Source organism: Bombina bombina, chromosome 1, assembly GCF_027579735.1.
Source record: "Bombina bombina isolate aBomBom1 chromosome 1, aBomBom1.pri, whole genome shotgun sequence".
NCBI lineage: Eukaryota > Metazoa > Chordata > Amphibia > Anura > Bombinatoridae > Bombina > Bombina bombina.
Genome location: NC_069499.1, coordinates 580,549,156 through 580,567,086, shown reverse-complemented (window position 1 = coordinate 580,567,086; position 17,931 = coordinate 580,549,156). Strand labels below are relative to the sequence as shown.

The following is a 17,931-nucleotide window of genomic DNA, read 5'->3' as shown; positions in this document are numbered from 1 at the left end:
CAAGCGCCCTACAAGATCCCTAATTAACCCCTTCACTGCTAGACATAATACAAGTGTGATGTGCAGCGGCATTTAGCAGCCTTCTAATTACCAAAAAGCATCGCCAAAGCCATATATGTCTGCTATTTCTGAACAAAGGGGATCCCAGAGAAGCATTTACAACCATTTGTGCCATAATTACAAAAGCTGTTTGTAAATAATTTAAGTGAGAAACCTAAAATTGTGAAAAATTTTAACTTTTTTAAATTTGATCGCATTTGGCGGTGAAATGGTGGCATTAAATATACCAAAATGGGCCTAGATCAATACTTTGGGTTGTCTACTACACTACACTAAAGATAAAATTAACTCTACAAGCTCCCTACATGCTCCCTAATTAACCCCTTCACTGCTGGGCATAAAACACGTGTGGTGCGCAGTAGCATTTAGCAGCCTTCTAATTACCAAAAGGCTATATAAGTCTGCTATTTCTGAACAAAGGGGATCCCAGAGAAGCATTTAAAACCATTTATGCCATAATTGCACAAGTTGTAAATAATTTCTGTGAGAAACCTAAAGTTTGTGAAAAAAATTTGTGAAAAAGTGAACAATTTTTTTTATTTGATCACATTTGGCAGTGAAATGGTGGCATGAAATATACCAAAATGGGCCTAGATCAATACTTTGGGATGTCTTCTAAAAAAAATATATACATGACAAGGGATATTCAGATATTCCTGACAGATATCAGGGTTCCAATGTAATTAGCGCTCAATTTGAAAAAAAGTGGTTTAGAAATAGCAAAGTGCTATTTATTGCCCTATAACTTGCAAAAAAAGCAAAGAACATGTTAACATTGGGTATTTCTAAACTCAGTACAAAATTTAGAAACTATTTAGCATGGTTGTTTTTTGGTGGATGTAGATTTGCAACAGATTTTGGGGGTCAAAGTTAGAAAAAGTGTGTTTTTTTCGATTTTTTCCTCATAGTTTATAATATTTTTTAATAATAAATTATAAGATATGATGAAAATAATGGTATCTTTAGAAAGTCCATTTAGTGGCAAGAAAAATGGTATATAATATGTGTGGGTACAGTAAATGAGTAAGAGGAAAATTACAGCTAAACACAAACACCGCAGAAATGTAAAAATAGCCCTGTTCTTCAAGGGAAAGAAATTGATAAATGGCCTTGTCCTTAAAGGGTTAAGGATTAACCACAATAAAATATAGATTTTAATAAATGACATGAATAAAGAGGACAAATAATATATTAATGACATTTATTTTATTATGATGTCATAAAACAGAAAGAAATAAGATAACGTTACAACTAATATTGAAAAATCAGCCCCATTGGAGCCATCTGACAAGGTGAAAGAGTGCATCACAGTCCTTAGAGGGAGTTGACAAGGGCCAACACAGCCCCATTGGAGCCATCTGACAAGGTTAAAGAGTGCATCACAGTCCTTGAACAGAGTTGACAAGAGCCAACACAGTCCCATTGGAGCCATCTGACAAGGTGCCATAGTGTATCACAGTCCTTGGAGGGAGTTGACAAGGGCCAACACAGCCCCATTGGAGCCATCTGACAAGGTGAAAGAGTGCATCACAGTCCTTGAAGGGAGTTGACAAGGGCCAACACAGCCCCATTGGAGCCATCTGACAAGGTGCCAGTGTGTATCACAGTCCTTGGAGGGAGTTGACAAGGGTCAACACAGCCCCATTGGAACCATCTGACAAGGTGAAAGAGTGCATCACAGTCCTTGGAGGGAGTTGACAAGGGCCAACACAGCCCCATTGGAGCCATCTGACAAGGTTCCATAGTGTATCACAGTCCTTGGAGGGAGTTGTCAAAGGCCAACACAGCCCAATTGGAGCCACCTGACAAGGTGAAAGAGTGCATCACAGTCCTTGGAGGGAGTTGACAAGGGCCAACACAGCACCATTGGAGCCATCTGACAAGGTGAAAGAGTGCATCACAGTCCTTAGAGGGAGATGACAAGGGCCAACACAGCCCCATTGGAGCAATCTGACAAGGTTAAAGAGCGCATCACAGTCCTTGAAGGGAGTTGACAATGGCCAACACAGCCCCATTGGAGCCATCTGACAAGGTGCCAGAGTGTATCACAGTCATTGGAGGGAGTTGACAAGGGTCAACACAGCCCCATTGGAACCATCTGACAAGGTGAAAGAGTGCATCACAGTCCTTGGAGGGAGTTGACAAGGGCCAACACAGCCCCATTGGAGCCATCTGACAAGGTTCCATAGTGTATCACAGTCCTTGGAGGGAGTTGTCAAAGGCCAACACAGCCCAATTGGAGCCACCTGACAAGGTGAAAGAGTGCATCACAGTCCTTGGAGGGAGTTGACAAGGGCCAACACAGCCCAATTGGAGCCACCTGACAAGGTGAAAGAGTGCATCACAGTCCTTGGAGGGAGTTGACAAGGGCCAACACAGCACCATTGGAGCCATCTGACAAGGTGAAAGAGTGCATCACAGTCCTTAGAGGGAGATGACAAGGGCCAACACAGCCCCATTGGAGCAATCTGACAAGGTTAAAGAGCGCATCACAGTCCTTGAAGGGAGTTGACAATGGCCAACACAGCCCCATTGGAGCCATCTGACAAGGTGCCAGAGTGTATCACAGTCATTGGAGGGAGTTGACAAGGGTCAACACAGCCCCATTGGAACCATCTGACAAGGTGAAAGAGTGCATCACAGTCCTTGGAGGGAGTTGACAAGGGCCAACACAGCCCCATTGGAGCCATCTGACAAGGTTCCATAGTGTATCACAGTCCTTGGAGGGAGTTGTCAAAGGCCAACACAGCCCAATTGGAGCCACCTGACAAGGTGAAAGAGTGCATCACAGTCCTTGGAGGGAGTTGACAAGGGCCAACACAGCACCATTGGAGCCATCTGACAAGGTGAAAGAGTGCATCACAGTCCTTAGAGGGAGTTGACAAGGGCCAACACAGACCCATTGGAGCAATCTGACAAGGTTAAAGAGTGCATCACAGTCCTTGAAGGGAGTTGACAATGGCCAACACAGCCCCATTGGAGCCATCTGACAAGGTGCCAGAGTGTATCACAGTCATTGGAGGGAGTTGACAAGGGTCAACACAGCCCCATTGGAGCCATCTGACAAGGTGAAAGAGTGCATCACAGTCCTTGGAGGGAGTTGACAAGGGCCAACACAGCCCCATTGGAGCCATCTGACAAGGTTCCATAGTGTATCACAGTCCTTGGAGGGAGTTGTCAAGGGCCAACACAGCCCAATTAGAGCCACCTGACAAGGTGAAAGAGTGCATCACAGTCCTTGGAGGGAGTTGACAAGGGCCAACACAGCACCATTGGAGCCATCTGCCAAGGTGAAAGAGTGCATCACAGTCCTTGGAGGGAGTTGACAAGGGCCAACACAGCCCCATTGGAGCCATCTGACAAGGTGCCATAGTGTATCACAGTCCTTGGAGGGAGTTGTCAAAGGCCAACACAGCCCAATTGAAGCCATCTGACAAGGTGAAAGAGTGCATCACAGTCCTTGGAGGGAGCTGACAAGGACCAATACAGTCCCATTGGAGCCATCTGACAAGGTGAAATAGTGCATCACAGTACTTGGAGGGAATTGTCAAGGGCCAACACAGCCCTATTGGAGCCATCTGACAAGGTGCCATAGTGTATCACAGTCCTTGGAGGAAGTTGTCAAGGGCCAACACAGCCCCATTGGAGCCATCTGACAAGGTGAAAGAGTGCATCACAGTCCTTGGAAGGAGTTGACAAAGGCCAACATAGTCCCATTGGAGCCATCTGACAAGGTGCCATAGTGTATCACAGTCCTTGGAGGGAGTTGACAAGGGCCAACACAGCCCAATTAGAGCCATCTGACAAGGTGAAAGAGTGCATCACAGTCCTTGGAGGGAGTTGACAAGGGCCAACACAGCCCCATTCTAGCCATCTGACAAGGTGAAAGAGTGCATCACAGTCCTTGGAGGGAGTTGATAAAGGCCAACACAGCCCCATTGGAGCCATCTGACAAGGTGCCATAGTGTATCACAGTCCTTGGAGGGAGTTGTCAAGGGCCAACACAGCCCAATTGGAGCCATCTGACAAGGTGAAAGAGTGCATCACAGTCCTTGGAGGGAGTTGACAAGGGCCAACACAGTCCCATTGGAGCCATCTGACAAGGTGCCATAGTGTATCACAGTCCTTGGAGGGAGTTGTCAAGGGCCCACACAGCCCCATTGGAGCCATCTGACAAGGTGAAAGAGTGCATCACAGTCCTTGGAGGGAGTTGACAAGGGCCAACATAATCCCATTGGTGCCATCTGAGAAGGTGAAATAGTACATCACAGTACTTGGAAGGAGTTGTCAAGGGCCAACACAGCCCCATTGGAGCCACCTGACAAGGTGCCATAGTGTATCACAGTCCTTGGAGGGAGTTGACAAGGGACAACACAGCCCCATTGGAGCCATCTGACAAGGTAAAAGAGTGCAACAGGCACAATAACAACATAATAGGCCAAATTGTAACAAATAACAAACAAACATAGAACAACATGTGGATGGAGGAGTTAGTAGTGCTCCCTTAGGCAATCTCTGGATCCTCCACTTATGGGGCACCAGCTTCACCCTCATCATGCATTTCCAGCTGCGTCTTCATGCCTTGTGTGTTTTATAAACAAGCTAAGAAAATGCAGCTGGAGACGCCCGGTGTCATTGATCCTTCGCAGCAACTCAGTGTGACCCAGCATGGTCTGCTCTATGCGGGCTAGAGCCTATAGCGTTAACCATGCTGAGTCACAACCTAAACAAAAAGTTGACAAGGGCCAACACAGCCCCATTGGAGCCATCTGACAAGGTGCCATAGTGTATCACAGTCCTTGGAGGGAGTTTCAAAGGCCAACACAGCCCAATTGAAGCCATCTGACAAGGTGAAAGAGTGCATCACAGTCCTTGGAGGGAGCTGACAAGGACCAATACAGTCCCATTGGAGCCATCTGACAAGGTGAAATAGTGCATCACAGTACTTGGAGGGAATTGTCAAGGGCCAACACAGCCCTATTGGAGCCATCTGACAAGGTGCCATAGTGTATCACAGTCCTTGGAGGGAGTTGACAAGGGACAACACAGCCCCATTGGAGCCATCTGACAAGGTAAAAGAGTGCAACAGGCACAATAACAACATAATAGGCCAAATTGTAACAAATAACAAACAAACATAGAACAACATGTGGATGGAGGAGTTAGTAGTGCTCCCTTAGGCAATCTCTGGATCCTCCACTTATGGGGCACCAGCTTCACCCTCATCATGCATTTCCAGCTGCGTCTTCATGCCTTGTGTGTTTTATAAACAAGCTAAGAAAATGCAGCTGGAGACGCCCGGTGTCATTGATCCTTCACAGCAACTCAGTGTGACCCAGCATGGTCTGCTCTATGCGGGCTAGAGCCTATAGCGTTAACCATGCTGAGTCACAACCTAAACAAAAAGTTGACAAGGGCCAACACAGCCCCATTGGAGCCATCTGACAAGGTGCCATAGTGTATCACAGTCCTTGGAGGGAGTTGTCAAAGGCCAACACAGCCCAATTGAAGCCATCTGACAAGGTGAAAGAGTGCATCACAGTCCTTGGAGGGAGCTGACAAGGACCAATACAGTCCCATTGGAGCCATCTGACAAGGTGAAATAGTGCATCACAGTACTTGGAGGGAATTGTCAAGGGCCAACACAGCCCCATTGGAGCCATCTGACAAGGTGAAAGAGTGCATCACAGTCCTTGGAAGGAGTTGACAAAGGCCAACATAGTCCCATTGGAGCCATCTGACAAGGTGCCATAGTGTATCACAGTCCTTGGAGGGAGTTGACAAGGGCCAACACAGCCCAATTAGAGCCATCTGACAAGGTGAAAGAGTGCATCACAGTCCTTGGAGGGAGTTGACAAGGGCCAACACAGCCCCATTCTAGCCATCTGACAAGGTGAAAGAGTGCATCACAGTCCTTGGAGGGAGTTGATAAAGGCCAACACAGCCCCATTGGAGCCATCTGACAAGGTGCCATAGTGTATCACAGTCCTTGGAGGGAGTTGTCAAGGGCCAACACAGCCCAATTGGAGCCATCTGACAAGGTGAAAGAGTGCATCACAGTCCTTGGAGGGAGTTGACAAGGGCCAACACAGTCCCATTGGAGCCATCTGACAAGGTGCCATAGTGTATCACAGTCCTTGGAGGGAGTTGTCAAGGGCCCACACAGCCCCATTGGAGCCATCTGACAAGGTGAAAGAGTGCATCACAGTCCTTGGAGGGAGTTGACAAGGGCCAACATAATCCCATTGGAGCCATCTGAGAAGGTGAAATAGTACATCACAGTACTTGGAAGGAGTTGTCAAGGGCCAACACAGCCCCATTGGAGCCACCTGACAAGGTGCCATAGTGTATCACAGTCCTTGGAGGGAGTTGACAAGGGACAACACAGCCCCATTGGAGCCATCTGACAAGGTAAAAGAGTGCAACAGGCACAATAACAACATAATAGGCCAAATTGTAACAAATAACAAACAAACATAGAACAACATGTGGATGGAGGAGTTAGTAGTGCTCCCTTAGGCAATCTCTGGATCCTCCACTTATGGGGCACCAGCTTCACCCTCATCATGCATTTCCAGCTGCGTCTTCATGCCTTGTGTGTTTTATAAACAAGCTAAGAAGATGCAGCTGGAGACGCCCGGTGTCATTGATCCTTCGCAGCAACTCAGTGTGACCCAGCATGGTCTGCTCTATGCGGGCTAGAGCCTATAGCGTTAACCATGCTGAGTCACAACCTAAACAAAAATTAAAAATAAAAATTAGCAATAATTACAGAACATAATAAAAAGTGAGGAAAGAGACATTGTAATAATTACACAAAAAATCATTAGAATTAAATGCCAGATATAAGATTGACACATTAAATATGTTCTTCAGAGATAAACCACTAAGATATTAAGTCAAATCAAAACCCTATCAATCTTGAAAAATATATTTCTTTGGTTTATGACACACTGTGAAAATGGCAGTGATACAACTCAAAAATATTGGCATATATACATAATAGATATCCAACATCTAGTCAATATCCTTTAGATATCTTAAAATGTGAATGTTGATTTTACAAAATGAAGAGCGGAAACATTTACATTAATCAAATAAAGAAGATGTTTATAAAAAAAACATTTTCTATTCAAATTCAATTTATGTATAATTAGATCAGTATAATGTCCCTTTAAGAAAGTATGTTCTAATGTGGATTTTTAATGATACTTACATGGGTGGCTAGGAAGGACAATACGACACCCAGGACAATAAAGGTAGGAACTGTGGTAGTCTTGAGGGGGAGGGATGGGTGGAGGGATGGGGGGAGGGATTGGGGGAGGTGGGTTAGTGTTCTGCCGCTCCGGGGGAGCTTGCACAGCTGGGGAGTCAGGGGCCTGGTGAGTTGGTGGCTGTGCAGGTGGGGGAGCTGGACGGGTGGCAAAATGGGGAGAGCAGCGAGGGGGGGCAAGGGTTCTTTTTTTTAGAGGGACAGGATTTGGAAGGTCCCGGAGTGGGTTCTGTCTGGGTAGGGGCGGGAGTGGGTTCTGTCTGTGGAGGGGCGGGAGTGGGTTCTGTCTGGGGAGGGGACAGAGTTTGATGCCCATAAGTGGAAGGTCCATCTGAAATATAGAACAAATATATATATATATATATATATATATATATATATATATATATATATATATATAGAAATATCTTATTATCTTGCAAGAAATCACTTTTATTTTCCATGTAACATTTAATAAATACATTACAAATCATATTTTTCAAAGTCAACATTATGTGCTAATATTTATGATTTGATAATATATTTATCTTTTGGACAATTTTTGTATGCATGTATGCATTTGAGATTGAAATGCAATAAAGTTCTTTCAGACACATGCCTGTGTTTTTTTTTTTAAATACAACAATTGAATAATATGGGAGTGTGTAATATGATCAAATTTAAATGGCCACTACATATAGCCTTTGAAACCAGGTAAACCCTGATTTACATATCTATTTCAGTAATTGCCTTTGTAATCTTAAATTGAATAATTTGAAGCTTGATACTTCAAACAATTAATATTCTGAATATATACACAGTAGATACTACCGTTCATATTAAATATTCAGAATATAATCTTCTATATCTGATCTTGAATTGATTTTTTAAGAGTAATCTATCTTTTACATTCTGATTAAATATATGTCATCCCAATATTAATAGACACATTCTGAAATGCATGCTTTTTTCTGAGGAATATTAATGCTTGTTTGTTTGAAATGGACAGCCTATACGTAACTTTTTGAACAAACATTTACATATCATAAATCAGGAAATTAAACCCATTAAAGGACCATAATACCCAAATGTTTAAACACTTGAAAGTGATGCAGTATAGCTGTAAAAAGTTGACTAGAAAATATCACCTGAACATCTCTATGTGAAAAAGAAAGATATTTTACCTCAAAAGTTCCTCAGTAGCCACATCCCATTGTAAAGGATTTCTAGGAAGCATTTTAGTATGTCTGTCCTGGGACAGCTAAGGGGATGAGCCTTGTGTACTCTCATATTATTTCCCTATTCAGCTTACTATGAAATCTCATGAGAGTTAAGTGAAATCTCATGAGATCACAGTAAAAGAGTTCATGACCTCTGTACTGCTGATGCTGATTGGCTGCTGTTCATTTCTTCATTTTTTTTTACCTGCAGCTGGGAGTAGCTGAGTATAACTTTATACACAGAACTTACTCTGCTGAGCTGAGGAGATTGTGAGGTAAAATATCTTCTTTTTTACATAGAGATGATCAGGTGATATTTTCCTGTCAGCTTTTTACAGCTATACTACATCAATTTCAAGTGATTTAGCATATGAGTATTATGTCCCTTTAATTTCAATACGATTCTGTTTGATGTGGTTTTGAAGTTCAAAACAATGATGACATAATGATATTGCCTGCATCTATGCACTCCGATGAATAGAAATGACTGTCTGTACAATCAGAAGATGCGTATTGTGGGTTTGCATGGAATATGCATGTGACATCATGATGTCTGTCATTATTTACAAATCATACATACATTTAATTAAACATTAAAAACATATGTTCATGCTGCATGATATATAAAGGGGGGGGGGGGCAGGAGGTTAGTAAAAAAATTGGAATAAGATATTTTAAATGGACAAAGCTGTAGACTTTAGTTTTAGTTATGATTTGTAAACAATAATACATGTTAGATATATGTTATATATATTTGACGTACCATCAGACTCCAAGTGAGCCAATTCCTCCTCCATCTCACATGTTGTTCCAGCAATAACTGTAAAACATAATATGTTGGGTACATGGTAAAATCAAATATTATAATATATGTTACTGGTTCTCAAGGACACACATCAATGTTGCATTAAAGAGATACAGAACCAAAGTTAGGAATTAATTACATCATTTTGATGGAGCATGCACATGAACTAAGATTTGTAATTATCGATGAGTAATAATTTGATTTTAGTTTCTGTATTTTGAAAACATTCCCAAAAGCTGAGTACATGGCACATTTAAGAGTTCTCATATGTGTATTATTTGATGATTGTTGTCTAAATATATACTAAATAGAAACATGTGATAGACATGTTATGAAGCACAAAGGTATAGACTAAGAAGCTTTGAGATCTTAATCTTAAAATAAAAAAGTATATATATATATCATCAGAGGAGTATATTATCTTTTTAATTCAAATGGAATGCTTCATCAGAATCATGTTCAGAATATTTATGATAAATACACCTTGCATGACATATGAATGAGTCAATGGACTTACCAGAACCATGCAAAGGCAGGTCACTATTAGTGCTGGATCCCTCTGGGCTCATCGCAATAACTAGTTCTATTAATGATATTAAAATGTATTAGTGAACACAGTTTGAACATCACTAAATCGCATTAGTCTAAAATATTCCAAATAATATACTTTGCAATTTGAAGATTAGAGCACTAATAAGTAAATATTAAATTTATGAGTTCATCAAGGTTATTGTAAAGAAAATGATGTATTTCACATATGTTGGATTTCTTACTATATTAGACATCCAATTCTTCTCATATGAATCAATGGCATATCGAAATATAACTATTGATCCCTGTTTTAAAAATAATACACACACACACTTGGAATAACAACTGGTTAAAAATAGAAGCAAATCCATGTGGCACATAGATCCATTTGTGCAATGACCAGTAATCTGTTTTAGGACACAACACATATTGATCAAAATGCAAAACATAATATATTTTTAAAACTATGTCATCATGGTGCTGTTAGAATATGCTTTTTATATATATATATATATATATATATATATATATATATATATATATATATATATATATATAGGTAGTCCAAGAGTGAAAGATGTGATTTAGATATCAATATTGTTTCATCAAAACAGTGTAAGGATTATTGAAGATATTCTTTATTAAAGGGACACTAAACACAAGTTTTTTATTTCGTGACTCAGATAGAGCATGCAATTTCTCCTGTTAAGTGTGGTCAGTCCACGGGTCATCATTACTTCTGGGATATTAACTCCTCCCCAACAGGAAGTGCAAGAGGATTCACCCAGCAGAGCTGCTATATAGCTCCTCCCCTCTACGTCACACCCAGTCATTCTCTTGCACCCAACTAATAGATAGGATGTGTGAGAGGACTGTGGTGATTATACTTAGTTTTATACCTTCAATCAAAAGTTTGTTATTTTATAACAGCACCGGAGTGTGTTGTTCCTTCTCTGGTAGAATTTGAAGAAGAATCTACCTGAGTTTTTTGTATGATTTTAGCCGGCGTAGTTAAGATCATATTGCTGTTCTCGGCCATCTGAGGAGAGGTAAACTTCAGATCAGGGGACAGCGGGCAGGTTAATCTGCAAAGAGGTATGTAGCAGCATATTATTTTCTGACAATGGAATTGACTGAGAAAATTCTGCCATACCGATATAATGTAATCTCAGCCTTAAATGCAGTAGTAGCAACTGGTATCAGGCTGTCATGTATGTATATTTTACACTTCAGTATTCTGGGGAATGGCACTTCACTGGGATAATACTGTATGCATAAGACTTTAGCCTAATTTGCAGTGACTAGCAACAGGCTTTCTAATGTCATTTCATTTATTTGATGTTAAACGTTTTTGCTGGCATGTTAAATCGTTTAATTTTCTGAGTTACTGGGTGAAAAAATGTTTTGGGCACTGTTTTTTTCCACTTGGCAGTCGTTTTATTTAATTTAAGACAGTTTACGGATCTCCCTCACTGTTGTGTGTGAGGGGGAGGGGCCTATTTTGGCGCTTTTGCTACGCATCAAAAAATTCAGTCAGAAGTCTCTTGTCTTCCCTGCATGATCCGGTTCGTCTCTACAGAGCTCAGGGGTCTTCAAAACTTATTTTGAGGGAGGTAATCACTCACAGCAGAGCTGTGAGATTGTAGCTGACTGTGATAAAAAACGTTTATTTCTGTACTTTTTTTCTGCTATCAGGGTTAGTTATCCATTGCTAATGGGGGCAATCCTTTGCTAAAATTGTGTATTTACCGGAAAAGATTTGATGCTATAGTTTCTCAGTTTATTAGTTCTCAACTGTCATAACCTTTTTCTGTGCTTCTTAAAGGCACAGTACGTTTTCATATTATTTGTAAATTACTTTGAAAAGTATTTCCAAGTTGCTAGTTTATTTGCTAGTGTGTTAAACATGTCTGATTCAGAGGAATATCTCTGTGCTATATGTGCTAAAGCCAAAGTGGAGCCCAATAGAAATTTATGTACTAATTGCATTGATGCTACTTTAAATAAAAGTCAATCTGTACAAATTGAACATATTTCACCAAACAACGAGGGGAGAGTTATGCCGACTAACTCGCCTCACGTGTCAGTACCTGCATCTCCCGCTCGGGAGGTGCGTGATATTGTAGCGCCGAGTACATCAGGGCGGCCATTACAAATCACATTACAGGATATGACTAATGTTTTGACTGAAGTTTTGGCTAAATTACCAGAACTAAGAGGTAAGCGTGATCACTCTGGGGTGAGAACAGAGTGCGCTGTTGATAATAGGGCCATGTCTGATACTGCGTCACAGTATGCTGAACATGAGGACGGAGAGCTTCAATCAGCAGGTGACGGTTCTGATCCCAATAGAATGGATTCAGACATTTCTAATTTTAAGTTTAAACTCGAAAACCTCCGTGTACTGTTAGGGGAGGTTTTAGCAGCTCTAAATGATTGTAACACCGTTGCAATCCCAGAGAAATTATGTAGGCTGGATAGATACTATGCGGTACCGGCGAGTACTGACGTATTTCCTATACCTAAGAGGCTTACAGAGATAATTACTAAGGAGTGGGATAGGCCCGGTGTACCCTTTTCCCCCCCTCCTGTGATTAGAAAAATGTTTCCAATAGACGCCACCACACGGGACTTATGGCAGACGGTCCCTAAGGTGGAGGGAGCGGTTTCTACTCTGGCTAAGTGTACCACTATCCCGGTGGAGGATAGCTGTGCCTTTTCAGATCCAATGGATAAAAAATTAGAGGGTTACCTTAAGAAAATGTTTGTTCAACAAGGTTTTATATTGCAACCCCTTGCATGTATTGCGTCTGTCACGGCCGCGGCCGCTTTTTGGTCCGAGTCCCTGGAAGAGACTCTTGACTCAATAACTATAGATGAGATTTCAAACAAGCTTAAGACACTTAAGCTAGCTAATTCATTTATTTCGGATGCCGTAGTACATTTAACTTACGGCTAAGAATTCCGGATTCGCCATTCAGGCACGCAGAGCACTGTGGCTAAAATCCTGGTCAGCTGACGTTACTTCTAAATCTAAATTACTTAACATACCTTTCAAAGGGCAGACCTTATTCGGGCCCGGGTTGAAAGAAATTATCGCTGACATTACAGGAGGTAAAGGCCATGCCCTGCCTCAAGACAGAGCCAAACCTAAGGCTAGACAGTCTAATTTTCGTTCCTTTCGGAATTTCAAAGCAGGAGCAGCATCAACTTCCTCTGCACCAAAACAGGAAGGAGCTGTTGCTCGCTACAGACAAGGCTGGAGACCTAACCAGTCCTGGAACAAGGGCAAGCAGGCCAGGAAACCTGCTGCTGCCCCTAAGACAGCATGAATTGAGGGCCCCCGATCCGGGAACGGATCTAGTGGGGGGCAGACTTTCTCTCTTCGCCCAGGCTTGGGCAAGAGATGTCCAGGATCCCTGGGCGTTAGAGATCATATCTCAGGGATACCTTCTGGACTTCAAATCCTCTCCCCCAAAAGGGAGATTTCATCTGTCAAGGTTGTCAACAAACCAAATAAAGAAAGAGGCGTTTCTACGCTGTGTACAAGATCTTTTACTAATGGGAGTGATCCATCCGGTTCCGCGGTCGGAACAAGGACAAGGGTTTTACTCAAATCTGTTTGTGGTTCCCAAAAAAGAGGGAACTTTCAGGCCAATCTTGGATTTAAAGATCCTAAACAAATTCCTAAGAGTTCCATCGTTCAAAATGGAAACTATTCGGACAATCTTACCCATGATCCAAAAGGGTCAGTACATGACCACAGTGGATTTAAAGGATGCTTACCTTCACATACCGATTCACAAAGATCATTACCGGTATCTAAGGTTTGCCTTCCTAGACAGGCATTACCAGTTTGTAGCTCTTCCATTCGGATTGGCTACGGCTCCAAGAATCTTTACGAAGGTTCTGGGTGCTCTTCTGGCGGTACTAAGACCGCGAGGAATTTCGGTAGCTCCGTACCTAGACGACATTCTGATACAAGCTTCAAGCTTTCAAACTGCCAAGTCTCATACAGAGTTAGTACTGGCATTTCTAAGGTCGCATGGATGGAAGGTGAACGAAAAGAAGAGTTCTCTCTTTCCACTCACAAGAGTTCCCTTCTTGGGGACTCTCATAGATTCTGTAGAAATGAAGATTTACCTGACAGAAGACAGGTTAACAAAGCTTCAAAATGCATGCCGTGTCCTTCACTCCATTCAACACCCGTCAGTAGCTCAATGCATGGAGGTGATCGGCTTAATGGTAGCGGCAATGGACATAGTACCCTTTGCACGCCTACATCTCAGACCGCTGCAATTGTGCATGCTAAGTCAGTGGAATGGGGATTACTCAGACTTGTCCCCTACTCTGAATCTGGATCAAGAGACCAGAAATTCTCTTCTATGGTGGCTTTCTCGGCCACATCTGTCCAGAGGGATGCCATTCAGCAGGCCAGACTGGACAATTGTAACAACAGACGCCAGCCTACTAGGTTGGGGCGCTGTCTGGAATTCTCTGAAGGCTCAGGGACAATGGAATCAGGAGGAGAGTCTCCTGCCAATAAACATTCTGGAATTGAGAGCAGTTCTCAATGCCCTTCTGGCTTGGCCCCAGTTAACAACTCGGGGGTTCATCAGGTTTCAGTCGGACAACATCACGACTGTAGCTTACATCAACCATCAGGGAGGGGCAAGAAGCTCCCTAGCAATGATGGAAGTATCAAAGATAATTCGCTGGGCAGAGTCTCACTCTTGCCACCTGTCAGCAATCCACATCCCGGGAGTGGAGAACTGGGAGGCGGATTTCCTAAGTCGTCAGACTTTTCATCCGGGGGAGTGGGAACTTCATCCGGAGGTCTTTGCCCAAATACTTCGACGTTGGGGCAAACCAGAGATAGATCTCATGGCGTCTCGACAGAACGCCAAGCTTCCTCGTTACGGGTCCAGATCCAGGGATCCGGGAGCGGTTCTGATAGATGCTTTGACAGCACCTTGGACCTTCGGGATGGCTTATGTGTTTCCACCCTTCCCGATGCTTCCTCGATTGATTGCCAGAATCAAACAGGAGAGAGCATCAGTGATTCTAATAGCGCCTGCATGGCCACGCAGGACTTGGTATGCAGATCTAGTGGACATGTCATCCTGTCCACCTTGGTCTCTACCTCTGAAACAGGACCTTCTGATCCAGGGTCCCTTCAAACATCAAAATCTAATTTCTCTGAAGCTGACTGCTTGGAAATTGAACGCTTGATTTTATCAAAACGTGGTTTTTCTGAGTCAGTTATTGATACCTTAATACAGGCTAGGAAGCCTGTTACCAGAAGGATTTACCATAAAATATGGCGTAAATACTTATATTGGTGCGAATCCAAGAGTTACTCATGGAGTAAGGTCAGGATTCCTAGGATATTGTTTTTTCTACAAGAAGGTTTAGAAAAGGGTTTATCCGCTAGTTCCTTAAAGGGACAGATTTCAGCTCTGTCCATTCTTTTACACAAACGTCTGTCAGAAGTTCCGGACGTTCAAGCTTTTTGTCAGGCTTTAGCTAGGATCAAGCCTGTGTTTAAAACTGTTGCTCCACCATGGAGTTTGAACTTAGTTCTTAATGTTTTACAGGGTGTTCCGTTTGAACCCCTTCATTCCATTGATATCAAGCTGTTATCTTGGAAAGTTCTGTTTTAATGGCGATTTCCTCGGCTCGAAGAGTCTCTGAGTTATCTGCCTTACATTGTGATTCTCCTTATCTGATTTTTCATTCAGACAAGGTAGTTCTGCGTACTAAACCTGGGTTCCTACCTAAGGTGGTCACTAACAGGAATATCAATCAAGAGATTGTTGTTCCATCTTTGTGTCCTAATCCTTCTTCGAAGAAGGAACGTCTGCTACACAATCTAGATATAGTCCGTGCCCTGAAATTTTATCTACAGGCAACTAAGGATTTTCGACAAACGTCTTCCCTGTTTGTCGTTTATTCTGGTCAGAGGAGAGGTCAAAAAGCTTTGGCTACCTCTCTCTCTTTTTGGCTTCGTAGCATAATACGGTTAGCCTATGAGACTGCTGGACAGCAGCTTCCTGAAAGAATTACAGCTCATTCTACTAGAGCTGTGGCTTCCACTTGGGCCTTTAAGAATGAGGCTTCTGTTGAACAGATTTGCAAGGCTGCAACTTGGTCTTCTCTTCATACTTTTTCCAAATTTTACAAATTTGACACTTTTGCTTCTTCGGAGGCTGTTTTTGGGAGAAAGGTTCTTCAGGCAGTGGTTCCTTCCGTATAAAGAGCCTGCCTGTCCCTCCCGTCATCCGTGTACTTTAGCTTTGGTATTGGTATCCCAGAAGTAATGATGACCCGTGGACTGACCACACTTAACAGGAGAAAACAAAATTTATGCTTACCTGATAAATTCCTTTCTCCTGTAGTGTGGTCAGTCCACGGCCCGCCCTGTTTTTTATGGCAGGTCTAAAAATATACTCCAGTCACCACTGCACCCTTTGGCTTCTCCTTTCTTGTTGTTTCTTGGTCGAATGACTGGGTGTGACGTAGAGGGGAGGAGCTATATAGCAGCTCTGCTGGGTGAATCCTCTTGCACTTCCTGTTGGGGAGGAGTTAATATCCCAGAAGTAATGATGACCCGTGGACTGACCACACTACAGGAGAAAGGAATTTATCAGGTAAGCATAAATTTTGTTTTTAAGCATCTTTAAAATTTACTAGTATTATCAATTTGTCCTTTTTCTATTGCTTTCTTTCTTTGACAAATAAGGCAGCTAAGCTATTTTGGGGTTCAGAAACATGGACAGCACGTGTTTATTGGTGGGTGAATGTATCCACCAATCAGCAAGAACAACACAGGTTGTTCACCCAAACATTCTTTCATTTTTTCATTTCAAACTTATATTCTTTCATTTCAAATAAAAATTCCAAAAGAAGGAAGAAAATTTGATTATAGGAGTAAATGAGAAAGTTTATTAATATTGCATGCTCTATCTGAATGACAAAAGACATATTTTTGGTTTAGTCTCCCTTTAATATTAAATCTTAAAATATCTTTATTTGACAATGTCACTGTTAATTAATTGTCTAGTCCATATGTTGATGTAATGAATGGGATGGAGCATGCAATTACAATCAAATATATAATTTCAAGATATCATCAAGAATCTTTAATTATCCTTCTCTCTTAAAGGGACATGAAACTCAAAATGTGTAATTGTATTAATTTCAATTATTCTAATCCAGCCTGTGATTCTAAAAAGCTTTCAAATATACTTATTTCTTCTATTTTGCTTTATTGTCTTTTTTTAAAGGAGCAACTATGCCCTACTGTTATCAGAAGACATGTGTTGAACCAATGAAAATAGTTAATTTTGTGCATCAACCAATCAGCAGGTTACTTCCAGTAATGTATTGCTGCTTCTGAGCCTACATAGATATGCTTTTCAAATAAGGATAACAATAGACTGAAGAAATTTAGATATTATCATGAAATTTGTAATTGTGGAAAATCACATGTTGTGTCGAAATCCTAAAAGTAAAATGTTGGTTTTCATGTCCCTTTAATGATAATACGAAAATATCAAAGCATATGAGATGTATATTTCTCTAATCTGCACATATGTAAAAATGTGTTAGTGTTGTCTAAATGTAGCAAAAAAATTAAAAAAGCACTACCCAGGGCCAGAATAAAAGATGGTCATGACCCTAAGATTACATTAAAATGAAGATATCAAGAATAGAAGGAATATCTTCAAATAATCATCAATTGAGATTTGTATTACTATAGAATCTCAACTCTGAATCGTGATTCTTATTTTAAAATAACAAGAAAAGAGAATTACAGTATGCATATTAATAGAGATCAATGTGAATGGATTATGTAATGTTATGTCAAAGTTTGTAAGAGAAAGGTAAATTTAAATGAGACATACCACACTGTGACGAACCCGGGCTCGAGGTTCCAACACCAACATCCATATCTGTAAAATATTCAATCAGGATTGGATATCATTAATACAAATCATGCCATGGACATAAAACAAAAGATTGTTATTTTCTAATTGACAAAGTAAAATTATATTTGTATT

General features: G+C 41.5%; 2 protein-coding genes across 2 annotated transcripts in view; both read right to left on the bottom strand.

Moving 5' to 3' along the window:
* Nucleotides 1-17,931, bottom strand: part of LOC128645669 (uncharacterized) — a 369,635-nt gene that overhangs the window by 226,551 nt on the left and 125,153 nt on the right. The window lies entirely within an intron of this gene.
* On the bottom strand, nt 4,882-17,884 carry LOC128645671 (uncharacterized). The gene is made up of 4 exons (XM_053698824.1): nt 17,776-17,884; nt 9,855-9,920; nt 9,296-9,352; nt 4,882-7,664 (listed from the first exon to the last, which is right to left on the bottom strand). Exons 1-4 carry the CDS (start codon nt 17,819-17,821, stop codon nt 7,432-7,434), a joined length of 402 nt encoding a protein of 133 aa, XP_053554799.1. The 5' UTR covers nt 17,822-17,884; the 3' UTR covers nt 4,882-7,431.

Excerpts from the sequence above, each read along its gene's own strand:
- LOC128645671 (XM_053698824.1), bottom strand. The coding sequence starts at position 17,821 with ATGGATGTTGGTGTTGGAACCTCGAGCCCGGGTTCGTCACAGTGTG. Across the intron at positions 9,353-9,854 it reads CCTGCCTTTGCATGGTTCTG|TTATTGCTGGAACAACATGT; the intron begins GTAAGTCCATTG and ends TATGTTTTACAG. Across the intron at positions 7,665-9,295 it reads GGCTCACTTGGAGTCTGATG|ATGGACCTTCCACTTATGGG; the intron begins GTACGTCAAATA and ends TCTATATTTCAG.